The 26,735-nt window shown below is 46.0% G+C and overlaps 2 protein-coding genes and 1 pseudogene across 2 annotated transcripts; all 3 read left to right on the top strand.

The window, feature by feature from the left end:
• The first annotated feature begins 3,973 nt into the window (after window positions 1–3,973).
• Window positions 3,974–5,463, top strand: LOC123040118 (serpin-Z2A-like). Its single transcript, XM_044463048.1, has 2 exons — window positions 3,974–4,442; window positions 4,540–5,463. The coding sequence occupies exons 1-2, from the start codon at window positions 3,984–3,986 to the stop codon at window positions 5,371–5,373; spliced, it is 1,293 nt and encodes a 430-aa protein (XP_044318983.1). The 5' UTR covers window positions 3,974–3,983; the 3' UTR covers window positions 5,374–5,463.
• A 14,601-nt stretch (window positions 5,464–20,064) lies between these two features.
• On the top strand, window positions 20,065–21,427 carry LOC123040119 (putative serpin-Z5; annotated as a pseudogene).
• Window positions 21,428–23,573: 2,146 nt separating this feature from the next.
• On the top strand, window positions 23,574–25,101 carry LOC123043247 (stress-response A/B barrel domain-containing protein HS1). The gene is made up of 2 exons (XM_044465635.1): window positions 23,574–23,808; window positions 24,769–25,101. Exons 1-2 carry the CDS (start codon window positions 23,660–23,662, stop codon window positions 24,953–24,955), a joined length of 336 nt encoding a protein of 111 aa, XP_044321570.1. The 5' UTR covers window positions 23,574–23,659; the 3' UTR covers window positions 24,956–25,101.
• Window positions 25,102–26,735: the final 1,634 nt, after the last annotated feature.

The raw sequence follows: 26,735 nt of genomic DNA on the forward strand, positions 1-26,735 counted from the left end.
GAACATTTTTGTATAAACGATAAACACTTTCACGGGTTTGAAACAAAAGTTGGTGTAACTATAAAAAGTGTTAACGCAGGATGAATATTTATGTATTACATGATTTACATGTTTGAATTATGTTATATATAATTTTTAGTGCATGACAAACATGTTTTAAAATACATGATGAATTCTATAAAAAAAAATACGATCAAGTTTTTAGCATGGTAAATATTTTTAACACACGTAAAAAAATATTTTTCAAATACACATGAAATTTCTGTACCCACGAATTTCTTTCATGTATGTGAATATTTTATATTTTAGCATGTGTATTTTAATCAAATGTGCACGTGTCCTGTATTAATGGCACATCATCGCTAGTTAGCTGTTGCGGTCACGGCATCGGCTAACCCCGTCATGACGAACATAGTGGCCCACACACGTATCTGCACCTTTCCGCTGCCATATATCAACCAGTATTCCCACCGTCCCTATTACTGCCACCACGTGACCTTGTGCCATTGGTTCACAATCCAGGAGCAAGCGAGCTCGTCCGCTCCATGGCCACTCTCGATACATTGCCCAGTATTAATGTGTTGGTTGCAGTGGCGTCTCACCAAAATCTGGAGGGAGATGTTCCTATCTGAATTTTCACTGGAAATGAAAAAGAAAAACTCTAGATTGTTTACAAACGAGGGGGTGTATTCTCGACACAACATCCTAAAAGCATCTACACCCTGACCCCTCATATCCTCCCTTCATGTACGTCTTCAATCACTTCTCAGACAGAAGAGAGAAGAAAAAAGGTGAACCAACCAGACCCCCCCCCCCCAGAAAAAACAATTTGCATGTCAGTCACCCCAAACAAACAAGGAGGGCATATCCCAACTGTTTCTAGCAATGCATCATCATATTTCTGGACATTTTGGAGATGGTTGGCTACACCTACCAAATACTTTATTTCAGTTTGCCAATATTCTTCATGTTCCATAACTCTATAAGTGCAGCTATGACTTCGAATCTCCCACTTTTCTCTGTTCGGAAACCAAAGATTCATTGGCTCAACTAGTGGCGAAATGGAAGAAAATGAAGGGGTGTGTGTGTGAAGAAAAAGCCACTTACTCTCAGTTTTTTTAGTTCGAATAAGGTTATAATTTTGGTACGAGGCTGGGCTGGATACTAGTAAAAATAGGATGGGGTCTCTAAACGTACTCGTATTTGATTGACGATTTCATAGAACAAGTTTTGTTGAAACTTGGTACAAAATTTAAAACTTTTCAAAAGGTATTCAAGAGTGATCTTGTTTTAGCGAACTCGTCACACAGAACATGAATATGCAAAGGAAACACGAATATGATTTTGGTTAAAAAGATGCAATAATTCAAATTTGGAATTCAAAAGAAAAAAATGATAGGTGAGATGGGTGGAAGTGGAACATGCAATTTCTGACAAAAGCATGCATGCGACCCTAAAATATAATCAAGGGCTAAGCTATGCATGTACAAGAGATAAGCATGATAAAAAGAAGATAAGTATGCATGCACGAGAATCTCCGACAAGATCCGACGGCTCATAGATGCACGGGACCTCCTGTGTATAGGAGAAATGATTTGCTCTGTGTTGTTACTTGTGTGACTAATAAATGGTGTGTTTTCACCAAGCTACATTATCTTCGTGTACTTGGATTGTGCAGCTCTAGAATGCTAGCTTTTCCCAACTTGTGCTCACAACCTAGTTGATTTAATTCATGTTTGCTTATAACTAGATGGTGTTGGGTTTGCATCAACCTGGTGTTGTGTGTGATTGATGAACTCAAAATTCAGCTTGTGTTTGGTAGATGGAACAACAAATATTGTTGTGACGAGTTATGCATATTTACTCGGACAAGTTTTGAGTGGATAACCGGGTGCATACTAGTTTACTACTAATATGTTGAGCTAGATGGCACAAAAAAGAGAAAGAGACAAGCTAAGACTTAAGAAAAATCTGAAAGTAATTTAGCTTGGAGGTATGAACAAATAGATTGCCATGCAAATTTCAATTTAAATTTTCATGGCGGCTGACGAACAAAAAAGAAAGATAAATTATTTTATGAATATTGTTTATTTTTATTGGGCTGCACATTGACCCATTAATACTAAGAGCTGAATTTATTATTTTTATTTCCTGAGCTGTGTTTTCATTAAAAAAAACAGTTTCAAAATGGGCTCGATGATGTTATGACTTATGACCCAAGGCAAAAACTAGCTCCAGTACTGTCGGGCTATAAAATACTCGAAAATATTGCATGACTTGATCAAAACGCAAACGAACGACAAGATGCAATCTGTGAAGGAGTTCGCCCCCGGCCGCTTCCCAAAGCTAGGCCGATGGTTCTGCATGGAGGCCGACGTCGACCAGCCCGCCGCCGCCGACGGTCTGCAGGCCTTCTCCCTCGGCCTGACATGCTATATTCAACATTTTTCAAATACTTCTTTAACATTTTCAATACTCATTCAATATTTTTCAAATACTTGTTCAATATTTTAAAATTATTGTTCAATATTTTCAAGTACTTATTCAATATTTTTCATATAATCGTTCAACATTTCTTTAACACCTATTCATCATTTTTTGAATACGTGTTCAACATTTTCAACACTTATTCAACAATTTTCAAATACTTGTTCAATATTTTTCAAATTCTTGTTCAACAACCTAGTTGATTTAATTCATGTTTGCTTATAACTAGATGGTGTTGGGTTTGCATCAACCTGGTGTTGTCTGTGATTGATGAACTCAAAATTCAGCTTGTGTTTGGTTGATGGAACAACAAATATTGTTGTGACGAGTTATGCATATTTACTCGGACAAGTTTTGAGTGGATAATCTGGTGCATACTATTTTACTACTAATATGTTGAGCTAGATGGCACAAAAAAGTGAAAGTGACAAGCTAAGACTTATGAAAAATCTGAAAGTAAATTAGCTTGGAGGTATGAACATATAGTTGACATGCAAATTTCAATTTAAAATTTCATGGCGGCTGAAGAACAAAAAAGAAAGATAAATTTTATGAATATTGTTTATTTTTATTGGGCTGCACATTGAGCCCATTAATACTAAGAGCTGAATTTATTATTTTTATTTCGACGAGGCGCCTAGGTGACTTCGTAAATTTTAAGATGACATGCCGGCTCAGTTTCTCGAAGGTGCTCATAAAGGTAGGGTGTGCGTGTGTGTTCATACGGGTGAGTGTATGCGTATATGTATGAGCGCTTGCGTCTGTACTGATGTTCAAAAAAAAGAGCTGAATTTATTATTTTTATTTCCTGAGCTGTGTTTTCATTAAAAAAAATCAGTTTTAAAATGGGCTCGATGATGTTATGACTTACGTATGACTTGATCAAAACTTGATCAAAACGCAAACGAACCACAAGATGCAATCTGTGAAGGAGTTCGCACTCGGCCGCTTCCCAAAGCTAGGCCGATGGTTCTGCATGTAGGCCGACGTCCATCAGCCCACCGCCGGCAACGGCGTGCAGGCCTTCGCCCTCGGCCTGACAGGCTATATTTAACATTTTTCAAATACTTCTTCAACATTTTTAATACTTATTCACTATTTTAAAATTATTGTTCAACATTTTCCATATACTCATACAACATTTTTAATACCATCAACATTTCCAATACTTATTCAATATTTTTCAAATACTGATTCAACATTTTTCAAATTCTTGTTCAACATTTTTTAATCCCTATTCAACATTTTTCAAATGTGTTTTTAGGTGAGTGTTTTTTGTAATATATGTACCTAGAATATTTAGAAGTATAAACAAAAGTAAAAAAGAAAAAACATGAAAAAAATTGAAACAAGAAACAGGTAGTTGCTTACCCGCATTTTCGTAAAGAAAAAAAATCAAAATGATGATATGACTTATGACCCAAGTCAAACTGGCTCTATAAAAAAGTAGCGCGTGCATGCCTTGATCAAAACACAAAGCATCGACGCAAGACAAGATGGAATCTGTGAAGGAGTTCGCTCTCCGCCGCTTCCCAAAGCTTGGCCAATGGTTCTACACCGAGGCCGATGCCGATCAGGCCGCTCCCGGCGATGGCCTGCAGGCTTTCTCCCTCGGCCTGAATAAGCGCCTCGCGCACGACGCCGGCAGGAGGAGCAACCTGGTCTTCTCGCCGCTGTCCGTCTACGCCGGGCTCTCGCTGGTAGCCGCGGGCGCCCGCGACCGCACCCTGGACGAGCTGCTCGCTGTCCTCGGCGCGCCCTCCCGGGACTTCCTCGCCGGCCACGTCCGCGCGCTGGCCGAGCAGGCTCTCACCGACCAGTCCAAGACCGGCGGCCCGCGCGTCAGCTTCGCCTGCGGCGTGTGGCATGACCGGACCATGCCCATCCGCCCCGCCTACCGCGATGCCGCCGAGTCCTTCAAGGCCGTCGCCCGCGCCGTCAACTTCCGCCAAAAGGTCAGTGCAACGCCATCTTCCCTTCTCTTCTCCCATGATAATGTGCATACGATCGGTCAATTAATGATCTGCATATGATGCTATGCTCCTTGTGCAGCCGGAGGAGGCTAGGGAGGAGATCAACGCATGGGTATCGGCGTCGACGGACGGCCTCATCCCCTCCATCCTTAGCAGGGGTGCGCTGTCAGACCTCACCGACCTGGTGCTCGCCAACGCCATCTACTTCAAGGGCAAGTGGGCGAAGCCATTCGCCGGGTATCTCACCCAGGACGACAAGTTCCACCGCCTCGACGGCACCGCCGTCGATGCCCCCTTCATGTGCGGTCAAGGCAGGCACAACATCGCTTGCCACCATGGCTTCAAGGTGCTCCAGCTCCGCTACGAGGAAGGGCACGGCCCCTTGCTGCCCCAGCAGCCGGCTCTAGCTCCGACGGCGGCGCCGATCTACTCGATGTGCGTCTTCCTCCCGGATGCGCGCCGCGGGCTTTGGCGGCTCACCGACAAGATCGCGTGCAACCCCGACTTTCTGCGCAAGCACCTGCCGAGGGACACTGTCCTGGTCGGCGACTTCCGGTTGCCTAAATTCAAAGTCACCTTCGACATGACGATGAACGACGTTCTCCAGGAGATGGGGGTCAAGGAGGCGTTCGAGCTGGGGAAGGCCGACCTGTCCGACATGGCGGAGGACGGCGCAAGGAGGAAGCTGGCACTAGAGCAGGTGATCCACAGGGCCGTCATCGAGGTGAACGAGGAAGGCACCGAGGCGGCGGCCGCCACTTGCATGACGCGCCTTGGGTGCACACCGCACTCGCTGCCGCTTGCACCGTGTGTGGACTTCGTGGCTGACCATCCATTTGCCTTCTTCATCGTCGAGGAGGTGTCAGGCGCGATTCTGTTTGCGGGGCACGTCCTTGATCCCACCATCAAGTGATCGAGGGATTTTTTGATTTAGGGTCTGTAATGCTAACTCAGATTCTTTCCTTTTAACCAACCCCTGTTGCTTTTTCTAATCAACCACTAAGTTTACTGTTTAGGATCTGTAAAAAGGTTTTACTGTTTACGCTCTGTTCTGATCCAATTTGTCTTTTTTGCCGAGACCTGTTCGGATGTCCAATTGAGTTGAAATTTGGAGCGAATCTCACGCATCAAATTATCTACCACACATAAAAAATTAGATTTTTTTGAATTTGTCTAGCATTTGTTTTAATTTTTTTGTGAGCGGGAGCAGATGAGCCTGGGCACCGAGTTGGATTTCCGTTATATAGGACGCGGAGTTTCTGCAAACCGGATGGATTACATTAAGATTTGGAAGAAATTCATGCAAACACAATGAATTTTATATAAACTAGACGAAATTCATTACATTTCGGACATACTTCAGTTACAAGCGGAGCTCGTCCGACTCTGGACGTATAATTTCGAACATACTTTCGTTCTAAACCTAATTTAAATGATCGCAGGCACATGTTCCCCATGTCTGGCCATGAGCCGCGAGAACTGAAACTACGGCACTTTCCTTCGCCATCTCCAGTTCCACCCCGGCGCTCTCCAGTTCTGCCTGCCCAGTCTCCGCCGCCACAGCTTGAGTAACTAATAGACCAACGATTGTCAGCCCGCCAAGATTGGCTTCGGGCGGAGGGGAAGAGCAATGGCCTTCCTGAGACCCGAGCGGCGACGATCTATACCATGCACTACTGGCTGCCAGCGACGCACGCGGACGTGCCGACTTCGTGGTCGTGGCGGCGGTTGTAATTTTTATTACCTCTAGCATTCTTTATACTACCATGATTGATGAGTATATTCGGAATTTATCTTGAAAAAAGAAGAAGAAGGGACTGCTAAAAAACTTAAGTACTATTTTCTCAGTATGGAAAATACAAATTGAGTGACATTCATGTGGTCAACTTTTGAGACGTGTGTTTGCACCTGCAAGTTTACTAGTAACTAGAGATTGGGAAAAAAAGTACACTCTCCGTGCAAAAAAGTACATCCTCCGATCCAAATGGGTGACATCTACACACTATTGTCTTCGTTGTGAACAATGGTTAGTTCAAAACGGCGCCATTTATTACGGATCAGAGGGAGTACACAATTGGTAGACATATTCACAATTGCCAATCTGGTGGCAAAAGCAAAATATTCAGAATGGTAATTGTGATAATTATCAAAAGCTAAGAGTGGCAAAAATAAAATAAAATTATTTTGCTTTTGCCACAAAATGGCAATTGTGATAATTGTCAAAAACAAAGAGTGGCAAAAGTAAAATGTCAAAATCTAGAATGGCATAAGGAAAATTGGCAAAATAGTGGCAAAAACAAAATTTTCCCAAATTTCAAAGTGTATAAAGTTCTAATTAGCCCCACAAATCACAGCTTAATGCATTCCCCTGCGTACGTGTTCCATCATGCACGTATGTCAGGTCAGCGGCTCCGTTCCACCCGGCGCACGTCACACAAAGCTCCGCCACCGGCGTCACCGACCGGCCTCGCCGTGCACGACACGAGCAGTCCATCATCGTCTCGGCCCCGCCCGCGCCTCGTATCCGGGAGCCTGAGCACCACGTCGAAAACCCCGGCCCCGCGCCGCAGGTCCGCCGCGAGGCTATCCAGTACAGGCAGCCACACTCGGGTCCCCCGCGCCACCACGGTGACCCGCGTCGTCCTGCCCTTCTTGGCGTGGTCGCAAGCAGCTCGGCAGACCTGCGGCGCCCCCGCGCTGGCGAGCTGGAAGCCATGGTAGCTGACCTGCACCGTCGTGGCGAGGTCGTCGCACGCAAGCCCGATGGAGCTCCGGAAAGCGATGCTGAAGGTGAGGTTGAACTGCGGCTCCATCGCCGGCCGGTGGTCAAGGCCGGAGACGCCGGAGATCACCACGGAGTAGTTCGGGTCCTCGTACGTGGCACAAAACCAGATCGCGGAGGCCACGATACAACACACCACTAGGATCATGACGATCTTGCAGGGAGTGATCTTGCAACGGGTGAAGCAATTGCCCGGCCGCCCTTCCGCCGCCCCGGGTGCCTCCGAAGGGCCTCCTACGTGAGGTGCACTCGTGTCCATCTCCGTTGCCGGATGAGGAGGCGCGTCCATCTCCAGGGGCGCCGTCGACACGATGATAATCTTCTGCTTCTCCCACGAGCTAGTCTGGTCCATATAGAAAGAGAGAGAATTATACTGTAGGTTCCTTTGGAAATAATGGACACCTTCCTTAATTTCAAAAGTACACTTTCCTCTTTCCTGAGAGATACTTAGATCAAATGCCGCGTCGAGGATTGATTGCTCCGTGTTGGGATCTACTCCTAGTAGTATACGAGAGACTGTTTCCGTGCGTGTTCGTGCTCTTGCGGTATTCATGCTCTTGCGGAACCAGGATAGGGAGAAAGACGTATATCTGTTCAAGGCTGTCCATACTCTGCTTGACATCTCGTAGTATGGGACAACAGAGAGTTACACTGCTTGGCTCTTACTGCCTCCGTTCCTAACACGAGAAAAGGTGATTTTGATATGGAAATTGTTGTCTGAGTTTTTTCTAACTTTTATCTGATTTTTATTAATTTTTCTGTGCTGCACAAAAAAAAACTGTGCAACTCTAGTGAGAAATTGTTATTTTTAAACCAAGGGCCTGTGAGCAACTATAGCAGAGTTGTCATAAGTTGTCGATCTCCATAATAACCTTGTGTTTGGCAATTTTGGCTGAAAAGGGTGGTCTAGTAGAGTTGCCATCCCACACACCATCGGACAAATTTTGGAGGCCATCAAGCGTGCTAGTCTCATATTTGGTGGATGCGGGGATATTTGTGCTAATTTTAAAATAATATTGGATTGGAAAATAATATTAAAATAACATCCGAGAACGGTTTTAAAATATGCTAATTTTAAAATAATATTAATGTTTTTTTAAATGTTCATGAACGGTTTTGGCACGAGCGACATTATCACCCTCATCCGAGAACGGTTTTGGCACGAGCGACATTATCCCCCTCATGTTACTCTTGTCGCCCACACTGTCGCCTCTCCTCCATCGTTGTATTTTCATCTGTGACCACTTCTGTCCATCCCTTGTCCATGCCGACGACGCAATGGACACCGCTTCGTTCCCCGCGCCCCAGTCCATGGATTTGATGATGGATCCATGACTTCCATGCTTGTTTCCCCTCTGACGGCTATCCGCCCTAGTCCGTAGGTTATTGCAGTAGGTTGTTTTGGTTTAGTTTATCTGCATTGACTTGGGTTTTAATTAATTGTGATCTCGGTGTATATTCACTCATGTATCCCGATGTGCTGTTGTTGGAGACAGTATTTGTTCTAAGAGCATATATAGTGGAGTTGTTCGTTCTGTGGTTGTGTAGTCCTTACACATTCGTTCTGTGAACCCCTTGAAAGCTCCTATTTACGTGGTGAAACCATCGAATTGCTGATATAACGCTTACATGTGTCGGCACGAAGTTCCCACTTGCTCAACTCGATTCCCTGCTCGGTTCGCTTGTTAGCTTTTCTTTTCACTCGCTCCACTGCTAGCTAAAATAAAATGTACTGTCATTTTCTTATGTGAAACACTTCGCAAAAACAAAAGATGCTAATTTTAAAATAATATTGGATTGGAAAATCTTCTTAATTAAAAAGACCATGAATCTTATAAAATGTTTCCAATTTTAAAAAACACACAAGATTTCCAGATAGTGTTCGCGAAATTGATAGAAGTTTGAAATTTTCAAAATGTTTATGAACTTTAAATACATTCCTGGATTTAAAAAATATTAATGTTTTTTTAAATGTTCATGAAGTTTAATATATGTGGGGGAATAAAATAAAACGAGAAAATCAATAAAAGAAAAAGGAAATCTGACTGGAAAAAAAAGGGGAAAAATCTAGAAATCAAAAGGAAAAGGCCACTAATAGGCGCCGACGCACCGGCCGAAACTTTCGGCCGGTCCGCTCACAATCGTTCGATGTGGCCTACTGTAGCCATCCGATCTGTCTTCCCCTTTGACCCATCTTCTTCCTTCACATCCCTCCCCCAGCCAAATCTTCCTCCCGGTCGCTGTTGTGCCTGCGCTCCCGGCGAGCTCGCCGCGGCTGGCAACAAATTGCCTCCTCCCCTCCCCTTCCCCCTCAAAAAAAAAAAACTGGACCCACTCCCTTCCCCCACGGACTCGCTCCGTCGGCGGCCACAGAGAAAACGCGAGAGCACCATCAAAACGCGGCTTGCCCTCACCATAGCAACCACCGCCGCTGCTTCAAACCAAATGGCCATGGTCAGAACCACGCGTTGTCGTGGTTTGCAGCACCCCCGTATCTCGTCGCCGGCGATCTCTCCTCGCACGTCACTAAGCTCGTAGCACCCGTGGGGGTGGACAGCTGCTTCTAGCATCTGGTGTTGCTGGTTCCAGCATCTCCGAAACACGGTTGTAGCAAAAAAGATTCCGGCGTGGAAGGCTGTTCCTGCACCAGTGGTCATGGGCGTAGGAAAAATGCGACAACGGTTGTAGCTTTTTGCTATCTAGTTGCAGCAAAAAAGTGCCCACGTAATCCGCTCTTTGCACCGGCGTCATGGTTGTAGCAAAATGCGGCGCCCGTTGTAGCAAAAAGAGTGTGTGGTTCTAGCAAAAATAGCTCGCCGGTGCCGCCACCCTGTCCCCATCGTAGCAAAAAAGCTGACCGGTTGTATCTTTTGTAGTTGCTGGTTGTAGCAAAACACCACTCATAACCACCAAATGAAGAAGCCGATGTAGCAAAATATGTGGCAAGTTCCAGCAAAAAATAAAGCTGGTTCCAGCCAAAAAACACATCGGTGGTGCGATGCACGTTTGGTTCCAGCAAAAATCACATGAAGAAAAAATCAAAAAAGAAGTACGTGTAGCAAAAAAAGTAGCAAGTTCCAGCAAAAATAAAGCTGGTTCCAGCACCCGACATAGCCGGTAGTAGCACCGGAGAACGCTGGTTCCGGTACTCGACGCAGCCGGGTTGCAGCTTGCCGTCGAGCTGGTTCCAGCATTGCTGCAGCCGGTGGTAGCACCGGGACTCGCTGGTTCCAGCACCGAATGCAGACGGTTGTAGCTTGGGTCGAAGCTGCCAATCGACGCCGGAGAAGCCCGTCGCAGCTCGGCCGCTGGAGGTCCAACACCTCCTGTTGCCCGTCGCAGCACGACACCTGGGGTCCCCAGCACCTCCGGCCGATCCGAGTGGTCCGCGGTGCTGCTGGATACGAGCGTGACGATGACTACCTCGCCGGCGTTGAACGAGACACTGGTGTGGCTCTCGTAGCCGGCGGAAAAGGGGAAGAGCAGATGAGATCTTGCTCGTTGTGTGAGGTGGAATGGCTATGGTTGTGATTCTGCTGGCTTGAGGAGATGCGGCATGGCTTGAGGAGATCGTTGGTGGAGGGCTCTCATGGAAGATGTGTTGCTGCTGGAGAAGAAGACGCGAGTGGATAAGGGGATGAGAAGATAAGGCATGTGCGGTTGGCTTTTCTCGGGAAAAAACAGGAGCAACTGGGCCAGGTACGTGTCTTGCGCGGTGCTACATGGATGCTACGTGGGTTGTGTACATGGGGCCGAACCAAACGTGACGCACGAGTGGGAGGCGACCGGCCGAAGCTTCGGCCGGCGCACCGTCTCGAAACACTTTCCAAAGGAAAACTAGTAAAACCAGTAGAGAAAACACAGAAAGAAAAAGAAATACCTTCTAGAACCTTCCTAATTAAAACTGAGAAAACCGGCTTATACATAACAGCTATATAGGTATGTTACTCTTAACCAGAGACCCACACCCTTAAGAAAAAACCATAGCCACCCCACAACCCCCGACGCACCAGGAAGCTCGAAAATCAAGGAGCTTAGTTTCTTAACTAGAGTGGGATGCGCAACTTGTCACGGCGTCTTCATTTGTGAGTTAACTCTGACATTTTTATTCTGTGTGTAGTTGATTATGGTTGTGTTGTTTCTTTTTATCAGTATGGTATTACTTGGTACATGTGGTATATCATGTTCTTTGTGGAGAGAACAGTTGGGTGGGTCATTGTGACGTTGTTACATATTGCATCACTGGTGTCTAACAATGGTGTTCACATGATCCATGCGTACTTGTGAACAGACCCATACCCCTCAAGAAGCGAAGCGTGGTCTTACAAACGTTCTCCACCAATGACCCCCAAAGTTCCGAGCCACTATAGCCCAGCATTCCTATGAAGCTTAGTAACTTATTGTAGATAGATATGGTTACATTCAGTTTCGCCCCATTAAATGGTTTAATGTTAGGCATCAGGAGGTATGAACGGCGGAGCTATGTAAGAACCTGGGGGGCTGTGGCCCCCCCAACATGGAACCAAGTTGTGAAGGAAAAAAATTTATGAGGGCTTAGATGAGAACTTTTTTAACTTTTGCCCCCCCCCCCCCCCCAAACTCTTGTATTTTATGCCCCCCCCCCCCAACAGATGTTGTCTAGCTCCGCCACTGGGAGGTATAGTCGCTATGTTGCAAATTAGTACCGTGTTGGTTGCAGTGGCTGACTCGTCAAAATTAAAGTCACATGGAGAGGTCCCCTATCAAGAATTTTCATTGAAAATGGCCAAATTGCCAGATTGTTTATACAGGTAAAGGCTGAGGCCGAGACAAGTGTCTCTAGCTGCGTGTATCATTGTGGGCAGCCGAAAGCACCATGATACGATGTCTTCTCTACACAACATCCTAATGCTGGGGGGGGGGGGGAGGGGGGGCTTTCAGATATGTGAACGTCACAACAATATGAAGTGAAGGTGGATATCATCCCTTCTAGGACAGCACCCAGAGTAGTGAGCCAATGTATTCGCTCATGCAAGCATCGTTGGGGAGAGCCATGCCAAACATCGACCAGAATTGGCGAGAGTGAGGGAAGCCAAAGATCAAATGAACGACCTTTATAGTGGCACATCGCAAAGGGGGCACCCAATATCCACTAGAGAGGATATGCTTGGACGCGGGTTTTGATGCGGCCTTGGGCGGGCCTGATGGCTTGTTGTACGGGGTGTACAGGGAGCCTGAGGCAAATGTTTTACTCACTAATTTATAGGTTTTGTCAATTCTTTGACCTCTTCTCCTAAATTAATGGGTGTACACATGTACAACCATGTCCTTAATAGGCTGCGTCCAATGTTACCATAGTTTTAGCATAGGCATATCTTCTTCAACAACCTCTTCTTATGAGTCTTTAGGAGCAAGGTTGTCGGCTTATCCATCCATGTTGTAGTGATCGTTTGGCTATATTGGGATGATGACCTCAAACGATATGTACATGCTAGTTTACCATTATGGCAACTCAAATGTACTCCCTCCGTTTTCAAATATTTGTCTTTTTAGAGATTTCAGCAAGCGACTACATACAAAGCAAAATGAATGAATCTACACTCTAAAATATGTCTACATACATCATATGTTGTAGTCCATTTGAAATGTCTAGAAAAACAAATATTTGGGAATGGAAGGAGTATATAACATGAAAATATACTTTATGATGAATCTAATGCAAGTAATTTAGGGGTGTAGATATTGAATTTTTTTAATAGATTTCATCAAGCCTAAAAAGTTTGATTTGGACAAATGTAAAATTTCAAATATTTTGACCGGAGAAAGCATTGTGCACTGTGTTTAGCCCAACATAGATTAGATACCAATACAAAGTGGAAATTTTAACCAAGGAGGCACCATGCGTACTAACATGATGGATTTTGTACAAACCGGACGCAAACGGTTGCATTTCGGAAATATTTTAACTAAAAAGTTAAAACTATGTGCAGTCGCGCGGAGGTCCACTCCCACGACATAGATACACTAGACTAGTTTATTGTGACGCCCCTATTTGTAATCGTGCAGTAATATAAACACCATGCACGATCATGAACGGTGACTCACGTCAATATCACAACACAAATCTATGACACAAGGGATAAATATAAATCTTTATATTACAAGCTCGGGTCACGAGGACCCATAATACAATAGGAATGAACTGAGTATTTTCGTAGCAACCCAAGAAAATGGAAAGGTTAACCCAGGAGGCACAATGAGTATTGAAACCTCTAAAAAGACTTAACCCAGGAGGCACCATGAGTATTACATAATGGCAAAATATTACTTACTTCGTTCACAAAATACTTGCAAAAACAGAAGTCTAGTCAAAAGCGCATAACAAAAAGCCTGGTCAAAACTCAGTTCTCTGGTAGTAGAGTGGACACACGTCACACACAGACCCGCAACCGTCGTCCCCGACCCGCCTCCCGCTGCACGACACCAGCAGCCCATCATCGGCGTGCCGCCGTTGCGCGTATGCATCGTTTGGGACCATGATGTGGACGTCGAAAACTCCAGCCGTGCGCCGCATATCCGCCGCGAGGCTATCCAGCGCCGGTTCCGGCAGCCACACCCGCGTCCCACGCGCGACAACGGTGGTGGTCGTTTGCAGGCCACCGGCGAGCTCACAGACCTGCGGCGCGGTCGCCCAGGCGAGCTGGAAGCCGTGGTAGCTCACCTGCACCGTCGTGGCGAGCCCGTTGCAGGGGCGCACTATTATCATGCTCTGCAGCGCCGCGCGTACGGTGATGTTCAACTCTGGGTCCAGCACGGGCCGGTGGCCGAGGTCCGTCGCCGGGTCGAGGCCCGAGACCGCGGTGATCGCGACGGAGTAGTTTGGGTCCTTGTACGTCATCTCCGCCCACATCCCCAATAGTGTGAGACATGTCGTGAAGAAGATGAGGCCGCCGAAGACAACACATAGGAAACAGCGCGAAGGGTCTCCTCCTCCTCCTCGTCCCACCACGCCAGGTGCAGCCGCATCCATCTTCTTCATTGCCGGCGGACGTGGCGTCCTTGCTTGGTTCTCATCCATCTCCATGGCCGGCACTGGCTAATGGCTATGGCTGACGAGGGACGGCCTTCGTGAGCTTATGTAGACGAGTCGATCGATGGGCACAGGTGCTTTCGATCGACACTTCCTTTCAGCAGCATACACTTTCCAAAATAACGGCGTGTCGCAGATTGGTTCCTCCGTCTCCGTGTTGGGTTCTCAAGTTGTTTCCGCGGGCTTTTTTACCATGTTTTGTGTCTAGCGATCGCAGGCTATGACGGTGCATATTTTGTGTCAAGCAAGATTGTCGGCTTGTCCATCGATTTTGTAGTGATTGTTTGGCTATATATTGGGATGATGGCCTCAAACGACATGTACATGCTAGTTTACTAGTACGGCAATTCAAATAAATATTATGAAAGTATACTTTATGATGAATCAAATGCAAGTAATTTAGTGTCGTAGATGTTGATATATTTTTTGTATAGATTTGATCAATTCAAAAGAAGTTTGCTTAGGACAAACCTAAAACTCAAATATTTTGAGCACGGCGGACCGTGCTTAGTCCAGCATAGATAAATGTTAGAGCATCTCCAACAGACGCGCTACATAAGCCGCATGCTGGAGAAGATGCCTATATAGCGCGCGACCAAAAACAGCGCTCGAGCAGAAGTTGTAAAATAGAGCGCGCACAAAAATGAAGCTGTAACTTTAGCCCAAGTGGGGTGCGGGGCAGCAAATTTGGGACACCGGATTGTGCGTGTTGGCTGCTGCATGTGAGGCCGCTAGTTGGGCGCCGTGTTTTTGTGCGTCTGGTAAACCTTCATGCGCATAGACACTATTTCAGCGCTGCAAAACTTTTTTAGCACGCCGTGCTACCGCCCGTATGTTGGAGATGCTCTGACGGAAAGTAGTGGTTGCACCCACCTTCGATGCACCTACTAAATGTTAAGATGTAAATGCACATTTATATATGGATGATTTTCAGGTGAAATGATTCAAGATGTAAATTACACAAATATACGGCGTTGGATTTTTGGAACACATAATGTTCACTATTAAAATCCACGACTGATCTCACAAGTCCACATACGACTAGGGTTTCTCGGCTCGGCACCGCAAGTCTACCTCGTCTTCTATGGCCTTAGGTCGTGGATGCATGGTGGATCTCGTCCCTTGCCGGCTAGAGTGCTCCTCCTCCGTTTTTTATGTCTTTTGTGTCCGTTTAGAGTTTGTGTCTTGCTGAGGAAGTCGAGACGCCGACTACCTAAAGATGGCATTATGATCTCCCACTTATCCCCCTTTCCGGCGGTGCAACTAGCATCGTTGGAGGACGTGTGACGGTGTGTTTCCGACAGATCTCGTGGGATTTGATCACTAGTAGTCTTTGGTGAATCCGCTCGGATCCGGTCTTCATTCCTCTACGATGGTGAGTCTTTAGGTTGGATCCTTTAAATCTACGGTTCCCTTCATCGGTGGCATTTTCTTTTATAGTGTGCGGGTCCTATATATGTGGCCTTAGCACGACGACTTCCTAACTATCTACTACAACAAGTTATGTCAGCCTCCAGCGAGGGAGGGGCGATGATGGTGGCGCGTATTCGGATGGCTTCAGTGCTTGTAGTTGTTGCTAGGTGATGTATAAATTTAGATATATTTTTTATTATTTCTGATGTTTGTTGTACTGTCATGATTGATGATGAATAGATCGAAAGTTTTCAAGAAAAAATAACAAGATGTGAGCTATATACTGTAATGGATAGTTTGCATACAGAAATTAATCAAAGTTCCAATACTTACCCGAAAATCTAACACGATAGTTGGCCCAACAAGATATTAATCAAAAGTTCAAATGATGTCATTTACCGAGACAGAGAAGCGCTGCTTACACTGCTTATACGGGGTCTAAAAGCGGATACTGAGCATGAGGTACTACCATGTTCATGAATTAGAGGACAGAAATTTTACATATCAATATTTCAATAGGCCTAACACAAGGAATCGTGCGGCAGCTGGCCTTCATCATACCTCATGAGGGTAGGTCGCCCACGTCGCACAGAGCGCCGGCGTCGTCGCCCACCCGCCTCCCCATGCACGACACCAGCAACCCGTAGGCGTGCATTGTGGTTCGATATTCCACCCGAATCGCGAGCGTGACGTCGAAAACCCCCGCCGCGCGCCGCACGTCGGCCGCAAGGCCGTCGAGCACAGGCCCTGGCAGCCACACCCGGGCACCCCGCGCGACGACGGTCGTGCTCATCCTGCCGCGCCCGAGATCGCAGAGTTGTGGCGCCGCGGCGGAGGCGAGCTCGTAGCCATGGTAGGCCACCTTGAGCGTCGTGGTGAACTCGTTGCACAGCCCCTCCAAGATGCTCCGTGGCACAATGCCGACGGTGAGGTTGAACTCCAGGTCCAATGCGGGCCGGCCGCCCATGTCCGTCGCCGGGTCAAGACCCGAGATGCTGGCGACCGCTAGGGTGTAATTCGGATCTTTGTCCTGTATCGCCAGCCACAGCAAAAATGCGATGGGGACGGAGACGAAGACGAAATACGCCCCGCACAAAACACCAATCCCTGCCGATCTGTGGCCTTCCTCTCCCACGGCAGATGCAATCGCGTCCAGCTCCATTGCCTCGCGAGGATGGCTTGCTTGCTCGTTTGCCGGTGGGCGAGCGGCGTCCTTTTCTATGTCCATGGCCGCCCACGGCAGATGCTTCTCGTCCATGGTCTGCTCTGTCTTTTCTCTTCTTCTTCCCCAAGACCTGTTCTGCTTTGCTGCTTTCCCAAAACAAGAAGGGGTTGGGAATTAGAGTCCCTAGACTAGATAGTAGATATGGAAGTTGGCGTGGAGATCGGGATACATTAATTCCCTAACAAACTGCTTTTTCTTTTCTTTTGTGAGAACCCTAACAACCCGATTCTGTATGTAAAGCTTGTTATCCACGCATTGCAAACAGAGAAAAACAAGTGCACGGAAGAAATATTGAGCGCTCGTTCGAGCCAAAAACTTGGGGACGGGGCATTTTTTTTTTCACTTCTTCTAATTTTTGGCCGTCTGTTTTTCTTTTTGCTTCAGGTTATTTTTGTTGGCCGTCCGATCATGTACAAATCTCAGCGCCCCAGTGTGCCTCATTTTTCTGTGTCGCTCGCACGCGTGTATGTGTGTCCGTATTGTTTGCCGTTGGTCTCTCTCTACGTGCAATAATACTAGATCCACAAACAATTTACGAAGCCTTACGTAACTTTCCTCGGTCTTCAGTTATCAGTCATTAGTTTGTTCTTAGTCTTTGTCATTTCTTCGTCTAGGTTTAGTTCTTAGTACCAGTCCTCAATTTTCAGTTTTCAGTCTCCAATTTTTAGATATAGTCTAAGTTTTCGGTCCTGTTCTATGTGCCTTATCAGTCCCGCCTTCAGTTAAGCATTTTCATTTATTACTTTAGTTTCTGTTTTTATTTGTATTTTTAATCATTCATTCAGCCCTTTGTTCTTTGGTCCTTACTAGAAGGGTTGGGACGCGTATTGCGCCGTTGGTGTTGTTGGATTTCTAAAAAAAAATTTACTCACTCCGTTTCAAAATATAAGGCATATTAATTTTTTAAAAAGTCTAACTTTCTAAGTTTAATCAAATTTGTAGAGAAATATATCAAAATTCATGGTAGCAAATTGGTATTTTTTTGCTCTGAACATGGTTAGAGTTTCATAGTATTTTGTTTAATATTATGGATGTCGATATTTTTTACTCTGAACATGGTTAGAGTTAAAATAATGTGACTTTCCAGAAAACTAATACTCGTTATATTTTGGAACTGATTGAATATTTAATTTGGCGGACAGGGGACGTGATGGAGTGTGTTTTATTTATAATGTGGTGATTTGATGGGTCTTTTGTGCTGTGGTTTTGTGTCATCTGCTAACCAACGTATATTTATGTGTATAAATTTCTAGATTGATGTTTGTATGTACTATATTAGTGCAACAATATCACATGGTACCGCTTCTTTCTTCTGTGTGGTGGGAGGGTGCATGGGATTGATTTGTTTTTATAGGCAGATTGTTGCTGATTGATTCGAAAAATCATTTGCCCGGTCAAAATCGTAAACTAAATCTAAAATTGAATACTTAATTGACTGAAAGAGCTTCAAAATGGGAACCTAGAAAATTCAAGGAATTGAATGGGAGAGCCCTTGAGAAATTGTTGACCCAATTCTAAATTGAATACCTCAACTAACTGTGAGGCCTTCAAAATTAGAAAGCATAGTGTATAGTATAAAACAATCGAATGAGGTAGCTTTGAGAAATTGTTGACCTAGTCAAAATCGGGTAATACAATCCTAATTGAAGACCTCAATTGAATGTGTGCTCATTAAAACTAGGGATCATAGCACGGGATTGATATGTTTTTATAGGGCGGTTGTTGACGATTGATTTGAAAAATCATTTGACTAGTCAAAATCGTAAACCAAATCCAAAATTGGATACCTGAATGAAATAGCTTCAAAATGGAAACAAAGGGAATTAAAAGAATTCAATGGGAGAGCCCTTGAGAATTTGTTGACCCAGTCAAAATTGGCTGACCCAACTCTAAATTGAACACCTCAACTAAGTGTGAGGCATTGGAAATTAGAGAACATAGTGTATATTATAAAAGAGTTGAATGGGATAGCCTTGAGAAATTTTTGACACGGTCAAAAACGGATACCCCAATCCCAATTGGAGACCTCAATTGAATGTGAACTCCTTAAAACTATTGAGCATAGTGTTATAGAGGATGTTTGCATCACTTTTCGGTGTATCATTTTGAAAACTTATTTTCTTCAGTCTTATTATTAACTCAATTTGTTTTCAATCTAATTCATATTTCAGTAGTTTCCAGTTATCCATTTTATCGGTCATATCTTTTTTACTTTTTTTGCATTTTTTTGTTTTACTTTTTTCTTCTTTTTCTTGTATTTTGAATTCTGAGTATGTCTGTTGTAAAAATCACTTTATATACAAAAGTTGAGAAATATTAATTATACAATAAAAACTATTAAATGTGTATAGAAAAATATTTCCAGTGTGTATTAAAAAGTATAACGGGTATGAAAAAAGTAGAAATAAAAATATATAAGTTAATATTTTTTTAAAAAAAATGTTAGTCATGAATTTAAAAATATTAAATGTGTATAGACTTTCATCATGCCCCAGTTCAAAGCACAAAAAAAGTTTGAGCCCATTAACACTAAGCGCCGAATTTATTGTTTTAATTTCTTGACCTGTGTTTTACTACCAGTAAATTTTAGTTTCGGATCAAATGGGCCCAATATATGATGTTATGACTTGGGAAATACACTTTGGTTCCTGGTTGTATATACACCCTATATGCGATTTTTTTTGAAATAATTAAACAAAAATTCAATAGTTCAGAAGTATTTTAGAATAAACTTGACTTACTTTTGCACTGGTATATAAATTTTCACGAACAAAAGACAAACGTTGACTTCAGAGCAAAAATACAATATTTATTTGCTATTATAGGTCATTATTCACACTAATTTGGCCAAAAAATTGTCTTTTTTGAAAAGAAGTCAAAGGGGGGTTTTCTTTTTGTGTAATTTTTCTCACAAGTACAATGACAGTTCAAGTTTATTTCAAATACATTTTCAGATTTTTTTGACTTTTTATTGAATTACTATTTTTTTCCATATACTAGAATGTAGATACACCCATGGACCGAAAGTTCCCCTCCGTTATGACTTGTGACCCAAGGCAGGCTATAAAGTTCTGCATGATTTGATCAAAACGCATCCCTATGCGCAAGCATCAACGCAAGGCAAGATGGAATCTGTGAAGGAGTTCGCCCACCGCCGCTTCCAGAAGCTAGGCCGATGGTTCCGCAGGGAGACCGCTGCCGGCGACGGCCTGCAGGTCTTCGCCCTCGGCCTGAACAAGCGGCTTGCGGACGACGCCGGCAGGAGCGGCAACCTGGTCTTCTCGCCGCTGTCCGTCTACGCGGCGCTCTCCCTGGTGGCCGCGGGCGCCCGCGACCGCACCCTTGACGAGCTGCTCGGCGTCCTCGGCGCGCCGTCGCGGGACTTCCTCGCCGGCCACGTCCGCGCGCTCGCCAAGCAGGTCCTCGCAGACCGGTCCCGGACAGGCGGCCCGCGCGTCAGCTTCGCGAGCGGCGTGTGGCATGACCGTACCATGCCCATCCGCCCCGACTACCGCGATGCCTCCGAGTCCTAAGGCCGTCGTCCGCGCCGTCAACTTCCGCCAAAAGGTCAGTGCAACACCATCTTCCGTTTTCCCATGGCCGATTTGTATTCTGTAATTCTGTATACGATCGATCAACGTCAACGTGCATGCATACCCGTGGTGCAGCCGGAGGAGGCGAGGAAGCAGATCAACTCATGGGTGTCGTCTTCGACCAACGGCCTCATCCCCTCCCTCGTCGGCCGGGGCGCGCTGTCCAACCTCACCGACCTGGTGCTCGCCAACGCCATCTACTTCAAGGGCAAGTGGGCGAAGCCGTTCGACAAGTATCTCACAAAGAATGACAAGTTCCACCGCCTCGACGGCACCGCCGTCGACGCTCCATTCATGCGCGGTCTCGGCATGCACAGCATCGCCTGCCACGATGGCTTCAAGGTGCTCCAGCTCCGCTACGAGGAAGGGCGCCGCACGATGTGGTCGCCCGGGCCAATTTACTCCATGTGTGTATTCCTTCCCGACGCGTGCGACGGGCTGTGGCGGCTCACCGACAAGATCGTCTGCAACCCTGACTTTCTGCGCCAGCATCTGCCGAGGAGCACCGTCCTGGTCGACGACTTCCGGATGCCTAAATTCAAGGTCACCTTCGGCATGACAATGAACAACGTTCTCCAGGAGATGGGGGTCAAGGAGGTGTTTGAGCTGGGGAAGGCCGACCTGTCCGACATGGCGGAGGACGGTGCAAGGAGGAAGCTGGCACTGGAGCAGGTGATCCACAGGGCTGTCATCGAGGTGAACGAGGAAGGCACGGAGGCCGCGGCGGCCACTTACTCGATGGCACCCATGTGCTCACCGAACCCAGCACCGCCTCCGCCGCGTGTGGACTTTGTTGCTGACCATCCGTTTACCTTCTTCGTCGTCGAGGAGGTGTCCGGCGCGATCCTGTTCGCTGGGCACGTCCTTGACCCCACCATCAAGTGATGAAGCAGGGAGGAGCAATAATTCTACGCTCACGCGAACTTCCGAAATCTTTGCGTACGTACATGTAGCATTCCAACGGGCGCGACGCAGCCGGAGTTGCAATGCAGCGGTGGAGCTCTTGTCGGGTGGCTACAATGCAGCGCTCGCGACACTGCAGAGAGGCTGTCGGTACTTCGATGTGGCGCTCGTTGACAACTGCGGTATTGTGATGTAGCATCGACGGCTGCGGTGAAGCATTGCCGGGCCTCCGGTGATGCGTTGGAGCATCGCCCTAATGGATGTGACGCGAGAGGAGGATGCATGGCAAGCTAGAGGAGGAAGACATGATGTTGTGATCCTGCAATGTGACGACCACTCACGCCTGAATCAGACGGCTGATTTCTTTCTAAGATCAGTCGGCTTATGTGTAGCAGCCGCCTATTATGTCGGAAGCGCATTGACACAGGACGAAACATTTCGATATGCTCTTGAACATGAAGAATCACATTGAACCATTTTGGCATAACTCTAACAACTTTTCCCCTTTCCATGAAACATGGTAAAACTATATGAACACAGTGATGCATGTTAAAACACGAAAGAACCTATTGAAACTTGGTAAGCATGCATGTTAAATACAAACTTGTAATATTATGTTTGAAGCACATTTATAAAATTTTACCAAGTTCCCTATGTATATGTATATAGTTTTTGTGGTTTGATAAAGTTTCATCATTGGTGAAAATAATAATGGAAAATGAAGTAAAAATAGCATTGATGATGTCATCAGACCGATTTAATTTTATTACTCCATATACTACTCCCTATGTCCAAATATTGACGGAAGTCATATCTAGCTGATGTTCGCTGGGAGAGTGATGGCAAACGGTGGTAGTTTTAATTCCGAGACGAGATCAAACAGTGGTAGTTTTAAAAAAATTCCCATCCCTGATAGAAACTGCCATCTCGTTCAGAAGAAATTGTCATCCCTCTCAACTATAAATGCCAGCAAAATGACTAACTATTGTGCTACAGGCGGCTACAATTCATGAATTCGAGGAAAGATTTTACATATCAATATTTCAGTAGGTAGAAAAGCCAAACAAACTAAGCTTATTTTGCTGTCCTCCAATAAACGCAAGGAACCTAAAAAACTTTGCCGGACTAACCAATACTCCTACGAGAGATGAAGTAGAAAATTTGACCTAGCGTCCGTAATAACCAGAACCTGCGGCACCTCCTCTTCACGATGCCTCGTGCAGGGCAGGTCATGCCATCAGTGCGCACGTTCTGGGTGCAGCACGGCCACGTCGCACAAATCGACGCCGCCGGCGTCACCAACCCGCCTTCCCATGCACGACACCAGCAACCCGTCGCCGCCGTGGCCGGCCCGATGTCCTGTCCGGATCGCCTACTTCACATTTCGTAAGGCGTGAAGCTCTTTCGTGCATGAAAAGAGGCATGCACGCGCTGCCAAAAGATCGAGCCCCTTGAGTTCCTACATACAAAGTTCACAGATACGACCAACCACGCATCACACACCAACTCGTGCTCCATTACCGAGTACCCCCACCATCGAATTAATCTACAAAACAACAAAAAGCTCAATGGCATTTGATTGAACACTTGCCAGGTGTGGTCTCCGCCATGGACATCGTCGGCAGCGGGCGGAGGGTATCTGGCTACGGAGAGATCCTGGGTGGACGGCGACGTAGTCCAAGTAGGGCAAACGAGTTGGTGGTGGTGGTGGGTGGGGCTGACTTCCTACGATGCCTGGACGGCGGCTGGATTGGTACAACGGCGGTAACAGATGAGGAGGATGTGTACGCAAAGCAAGGGACAGGCAGAGTGAAAGAAAAGTGGACCGGGGGTGTCGGAGTATTACGTGGCGGCGGTCCGGACTCCCGCAAAGTGCCCCGCCTCCATAGTTTGCCTCCGGTTTATGGCAAAACGAACGTCCGAATCAGAACGCGGACCGATAGGATACCACGTTGGATGACAAAATGGGTCGGGACCGTTTGAGCCGAACGGAGTGGAGTTGTTTGAACGTTGGAGATGCCCTTAATGTGGATGGCCCTACGGTTGGACGCGTACTGTGCAAGTTAGGTGATGATTTAGAGACACTTTAAGAAGTGCCAACTGTCAACCACTCACAATAATACTCCACGCCAACTGTAAACAAGCGTGGTTGGATAAGAAGATCTATACTACCACCGACAGAGGCAGCCTCGGCAAGAAGCAGAGCAGAGAGCGATGGCCGCGGCTGCGGGGAGCGGCGGCGTGGTGAAGCACCTCGTCCTCGCGCGGTTCAAGGAGGAGGCGACGCCGGAGGCGCTGGACCAGCTCATCCGCCGCTACGCCGGCCTCGTCGACGCCGTCCCCTCCATGAAGGCATTCCACTGGTGAATATATATATCCTCCCGCTCAATCCTTGCATTGCATACTGTCGCACACCTCTGTGCCTGCCTCGCTCCATTGGTCAGCTGTTGCTCGGGTTGCGCACGGTAGGTGCCCGACGAGTTCCGTGCCTGTTCTGGTTCTGGGCTCTGATTCTTCCATATGCATGCGGCCATTAGTTTGGAAACCATTTGATTAGTTTTATGTAGAAGGGATTCAAGTAGCAGACGAGCTGTTTTTCTTGGATCCAACAGGGGAACCAGTGTATTCAGATCAGTAAACTCAAACTAACATGTAAATGTAATTCAGCTAATGGATCTCAAGAAGAAAGTTGGTGCTGTAATTCACCAACCCCAGCTCTGCTCTAATAACTTCTTGAGACCCAGGGTGCGCAATGTGATCCCCATGATCTTCTTTTTTAGGTAATATATTGCAAATATCTTGACATGGCATCTTGGACATTTAGCTTATGATGTTCCTATTTACAATATGAAGTTTACACGGTAAGAAAATTTAATTCAGCTAATGGATCTCAAGGAGAAAGACATTGCTACAGTTTACCAACCTCAGCTCTGCTGAAACAACTTCTTTAGCCTTAGGTGCCCAATGTGTGATCCCCATGAACTTCTTTTCTCAATTAGAGTCAAATAAGTTGTATAGTACTACAAATATCTTGGAATTGCATCTTGAACATTCAATGTCATGTGGTTTAGCTTATCATGTTATTATTTACAGTGTAAACTTTACACGGTCATATTTATTAATTGCGCAAAAGGAATAAATTGAAAGACCCCATGACAATGTCAGAAAAACTCGTATATTCCGGTTAATATGCCCTCAATGTATCCATTGTTGAAATTGTGTCGACCATGAAAACGAGTACCGCCCGTGGGACATTCACAAGTTTCAACTCGTTTTTTTTCAGAGTTTATATGTCAATTGTTTATTCTTTGTTTGGTATTCAGGGGAACCGATGTGACCGTGCTAGACACGCACGAAGGGTTCACGCACGTCTTCGAGTCCACTTTTGAAAGCGCAGAGGGAGTCAAGGAGTACATTGCACACCCATCACATGTAGAGTTTGTAGATGAATTCTTGGCTTTGGCGGAGAAAATGCTCATAGTGGATTACAAGCCGGCAGCTACCAATTAGTAGTGATTTCGGCAGAGTGAGGTCCTGTGAGCTTCTTTTGTCGCCCTCGGTGATATTTTGTTTGTGTTTGAAATTCATTTTGTACCTTGTGCTAAATAAATCTGGCTGGCATGTTTTATATCTCTTGAGAGTGACTGTTGAACTTAGTGGGACTGTGTTTCCTCTTTGCATGATACAATTTGGTGCTACTGTAGTTTGGATATTATCTCCTATAGTTTAAAATAAGTCAGGCAATCCAGTTTTTCGTAGCGCTTACAACTATTAAAAATCTTGCACGGGCTCTGCTTTCATTTAGAATCTGCATTTTCCGTTTTGTTAAAGCATCAGCAACATGTGTTTAATGTTAACCACCAAAGATTACATATACTTTAGTAGGAAAATGTGGTGCACTCCTCTTCTATTGGGCTTTCTAGATGGCGAGGTACTTGTCCACCTTGGCGATGAGGGGGCGGAAGTTAACAAGCTTGTCGGTGGAGAGAGGGAGCCCAAGGTAGCTTTGGGGGATCAAGGTGAGCTGGCAAGGAGATCATGGTGCTCTTCCCGAGGTTGATTGGCAACCTAGTTGCACTCTATAAAAGGTCGAAAGTTTGCCTCCGGTGAGACGTAACAGATGGGGACCCTTGGATGATGACAAGGGTGTCATCTACATACTGGATGATGGAGCAAGGCATGTCGTCTAGTAGGAGATGCTGCACATGGTCGTCCCGACATTTATTGTAGATGAGACGCTAGAAGACATCTGCAACGAGGATGAATGAGTAGGGGAAAAGAGGGCCACCTTGCCTATTCCCCCAACGTCAGAGCATCCACCGCCCCGAAATCCCGTTAAGTAGGATCGCGGACCGATGCGAGGTTAGGATTTGGACAACCCAACCTATCCACTTGGAGAAACCTCACACATCAAGGGTGTCGAAGAGGACCCCTCATATCGCCTAGTCGAATGCTTTTGCAAAGTCAACTTTGTTGACAAGGGGTGTGAGCAGTTCGTTTGTTGCAGAGCTAGGTGATCCTTGAGGCATAGAAGAAATTTTTCAGAGATGCCCCCCCCCCCTCCCTCCCTCCCTCTGATGTTGCCTATTTGGTCTAGGTCAATGAGAGTCGTTGCATCCGGGTGCAACATGTTGAACACTCTCAGCGAGTCCCTTGACACTAGCATTTTGCAATAAGATAGGGCAGATGGAGCTTAGAGCAAGCACTCCATCTTTCTTAGGCAACAAACGATGTACGCCCCATCGATCCCCTCAAGATCTGCGACCCTAGCATGAAAATCGTTCGCTAGGTCTAGGGGAAGAACCTCAAACTTGAAAGCACGATAGAAGGCTTGAATGAAGATTTCCTCGTCATGGCCGAGGCCCCTCTCAATCCGCACTGAAAGGAACCCTAGATTTCCTCGTCGGAGAAGGGGCGTCGAGGCGATCGTAGTGAAATCCGATGAGCCCCTCCCATAAAGGCCAATGACGCTAAAACCCAGACGGACTCGGCCGAGGAGCTCAGCAGTGCAGAGAAGAAGGCGTGCAACACGGCTTGTTGTCGACGTCGACAGGAGGGGTGCAACCCCACCTTACTAGTACTCCCTCCGTCCGAAAATACTTGTCATCAAAATAGATAAAAAAGGATGTATCTAAAACTAATATACATCTAGATACGTCCCCTTCTATTCATTTTGATGACAAGTATTTCCGGACGGAAGGAGTACTACGCACTGCACATGTTTGCGGTAAGAGAACACCAACAAAACAAATGCAGCAAATTGTATCACTGTAACAGAGGGGTTCTTTTT

This window comes from Triticum aestivum, chromosome 2B (genome assembly GCF_018294505.1).
Source record: "Triticum aestivum cultivar Chinese Spring chromosome 2B, IWGSC CS RefSeq v2.1, whole genome shotgun sequence".
In the NCBI taxonomy this organism is placed as follows: domain Eukaryota; kingdom Viridiplantae; phylum Streptophyta; class Magnoliopsida; order Poales; family Poaceae; genus Triticum; species Triticum aestivum.

Excerpts from the sequence above, each read along its gene's own strand:
- LOC123040118 (XM_044463048.1), top strand. The coding sequence starts at position 3,984 with ATGGAATCTGTGAAGGAGTTCGCTCTCCGCCGCTTCCCAAAGCTTGGC. Across the intron at positions 4,443-4,539 it reads CCGTCAACTTCCGCCAAAAG|CCGGAGGAGGCTAGGGAGGA; the intron begins GTCAGTGCAACG and ends CTCCTTGTGCAG.
- LOC123043247 (XM_044465635.1), top strand. The coding sequence starts at position 23,660 with ATGGCCGCGGCTGCGGGGAGCGGCGGCGTGGTGAAGCACCTCGTCCTC. Across the intron at positions 23,809-24,768 it reads TCCATGAAGGCATTCCACTG|GGGAACCGATGTGACCGTGC; the intron begins GTGAATATATAT and ends TTTGGTATTCAG.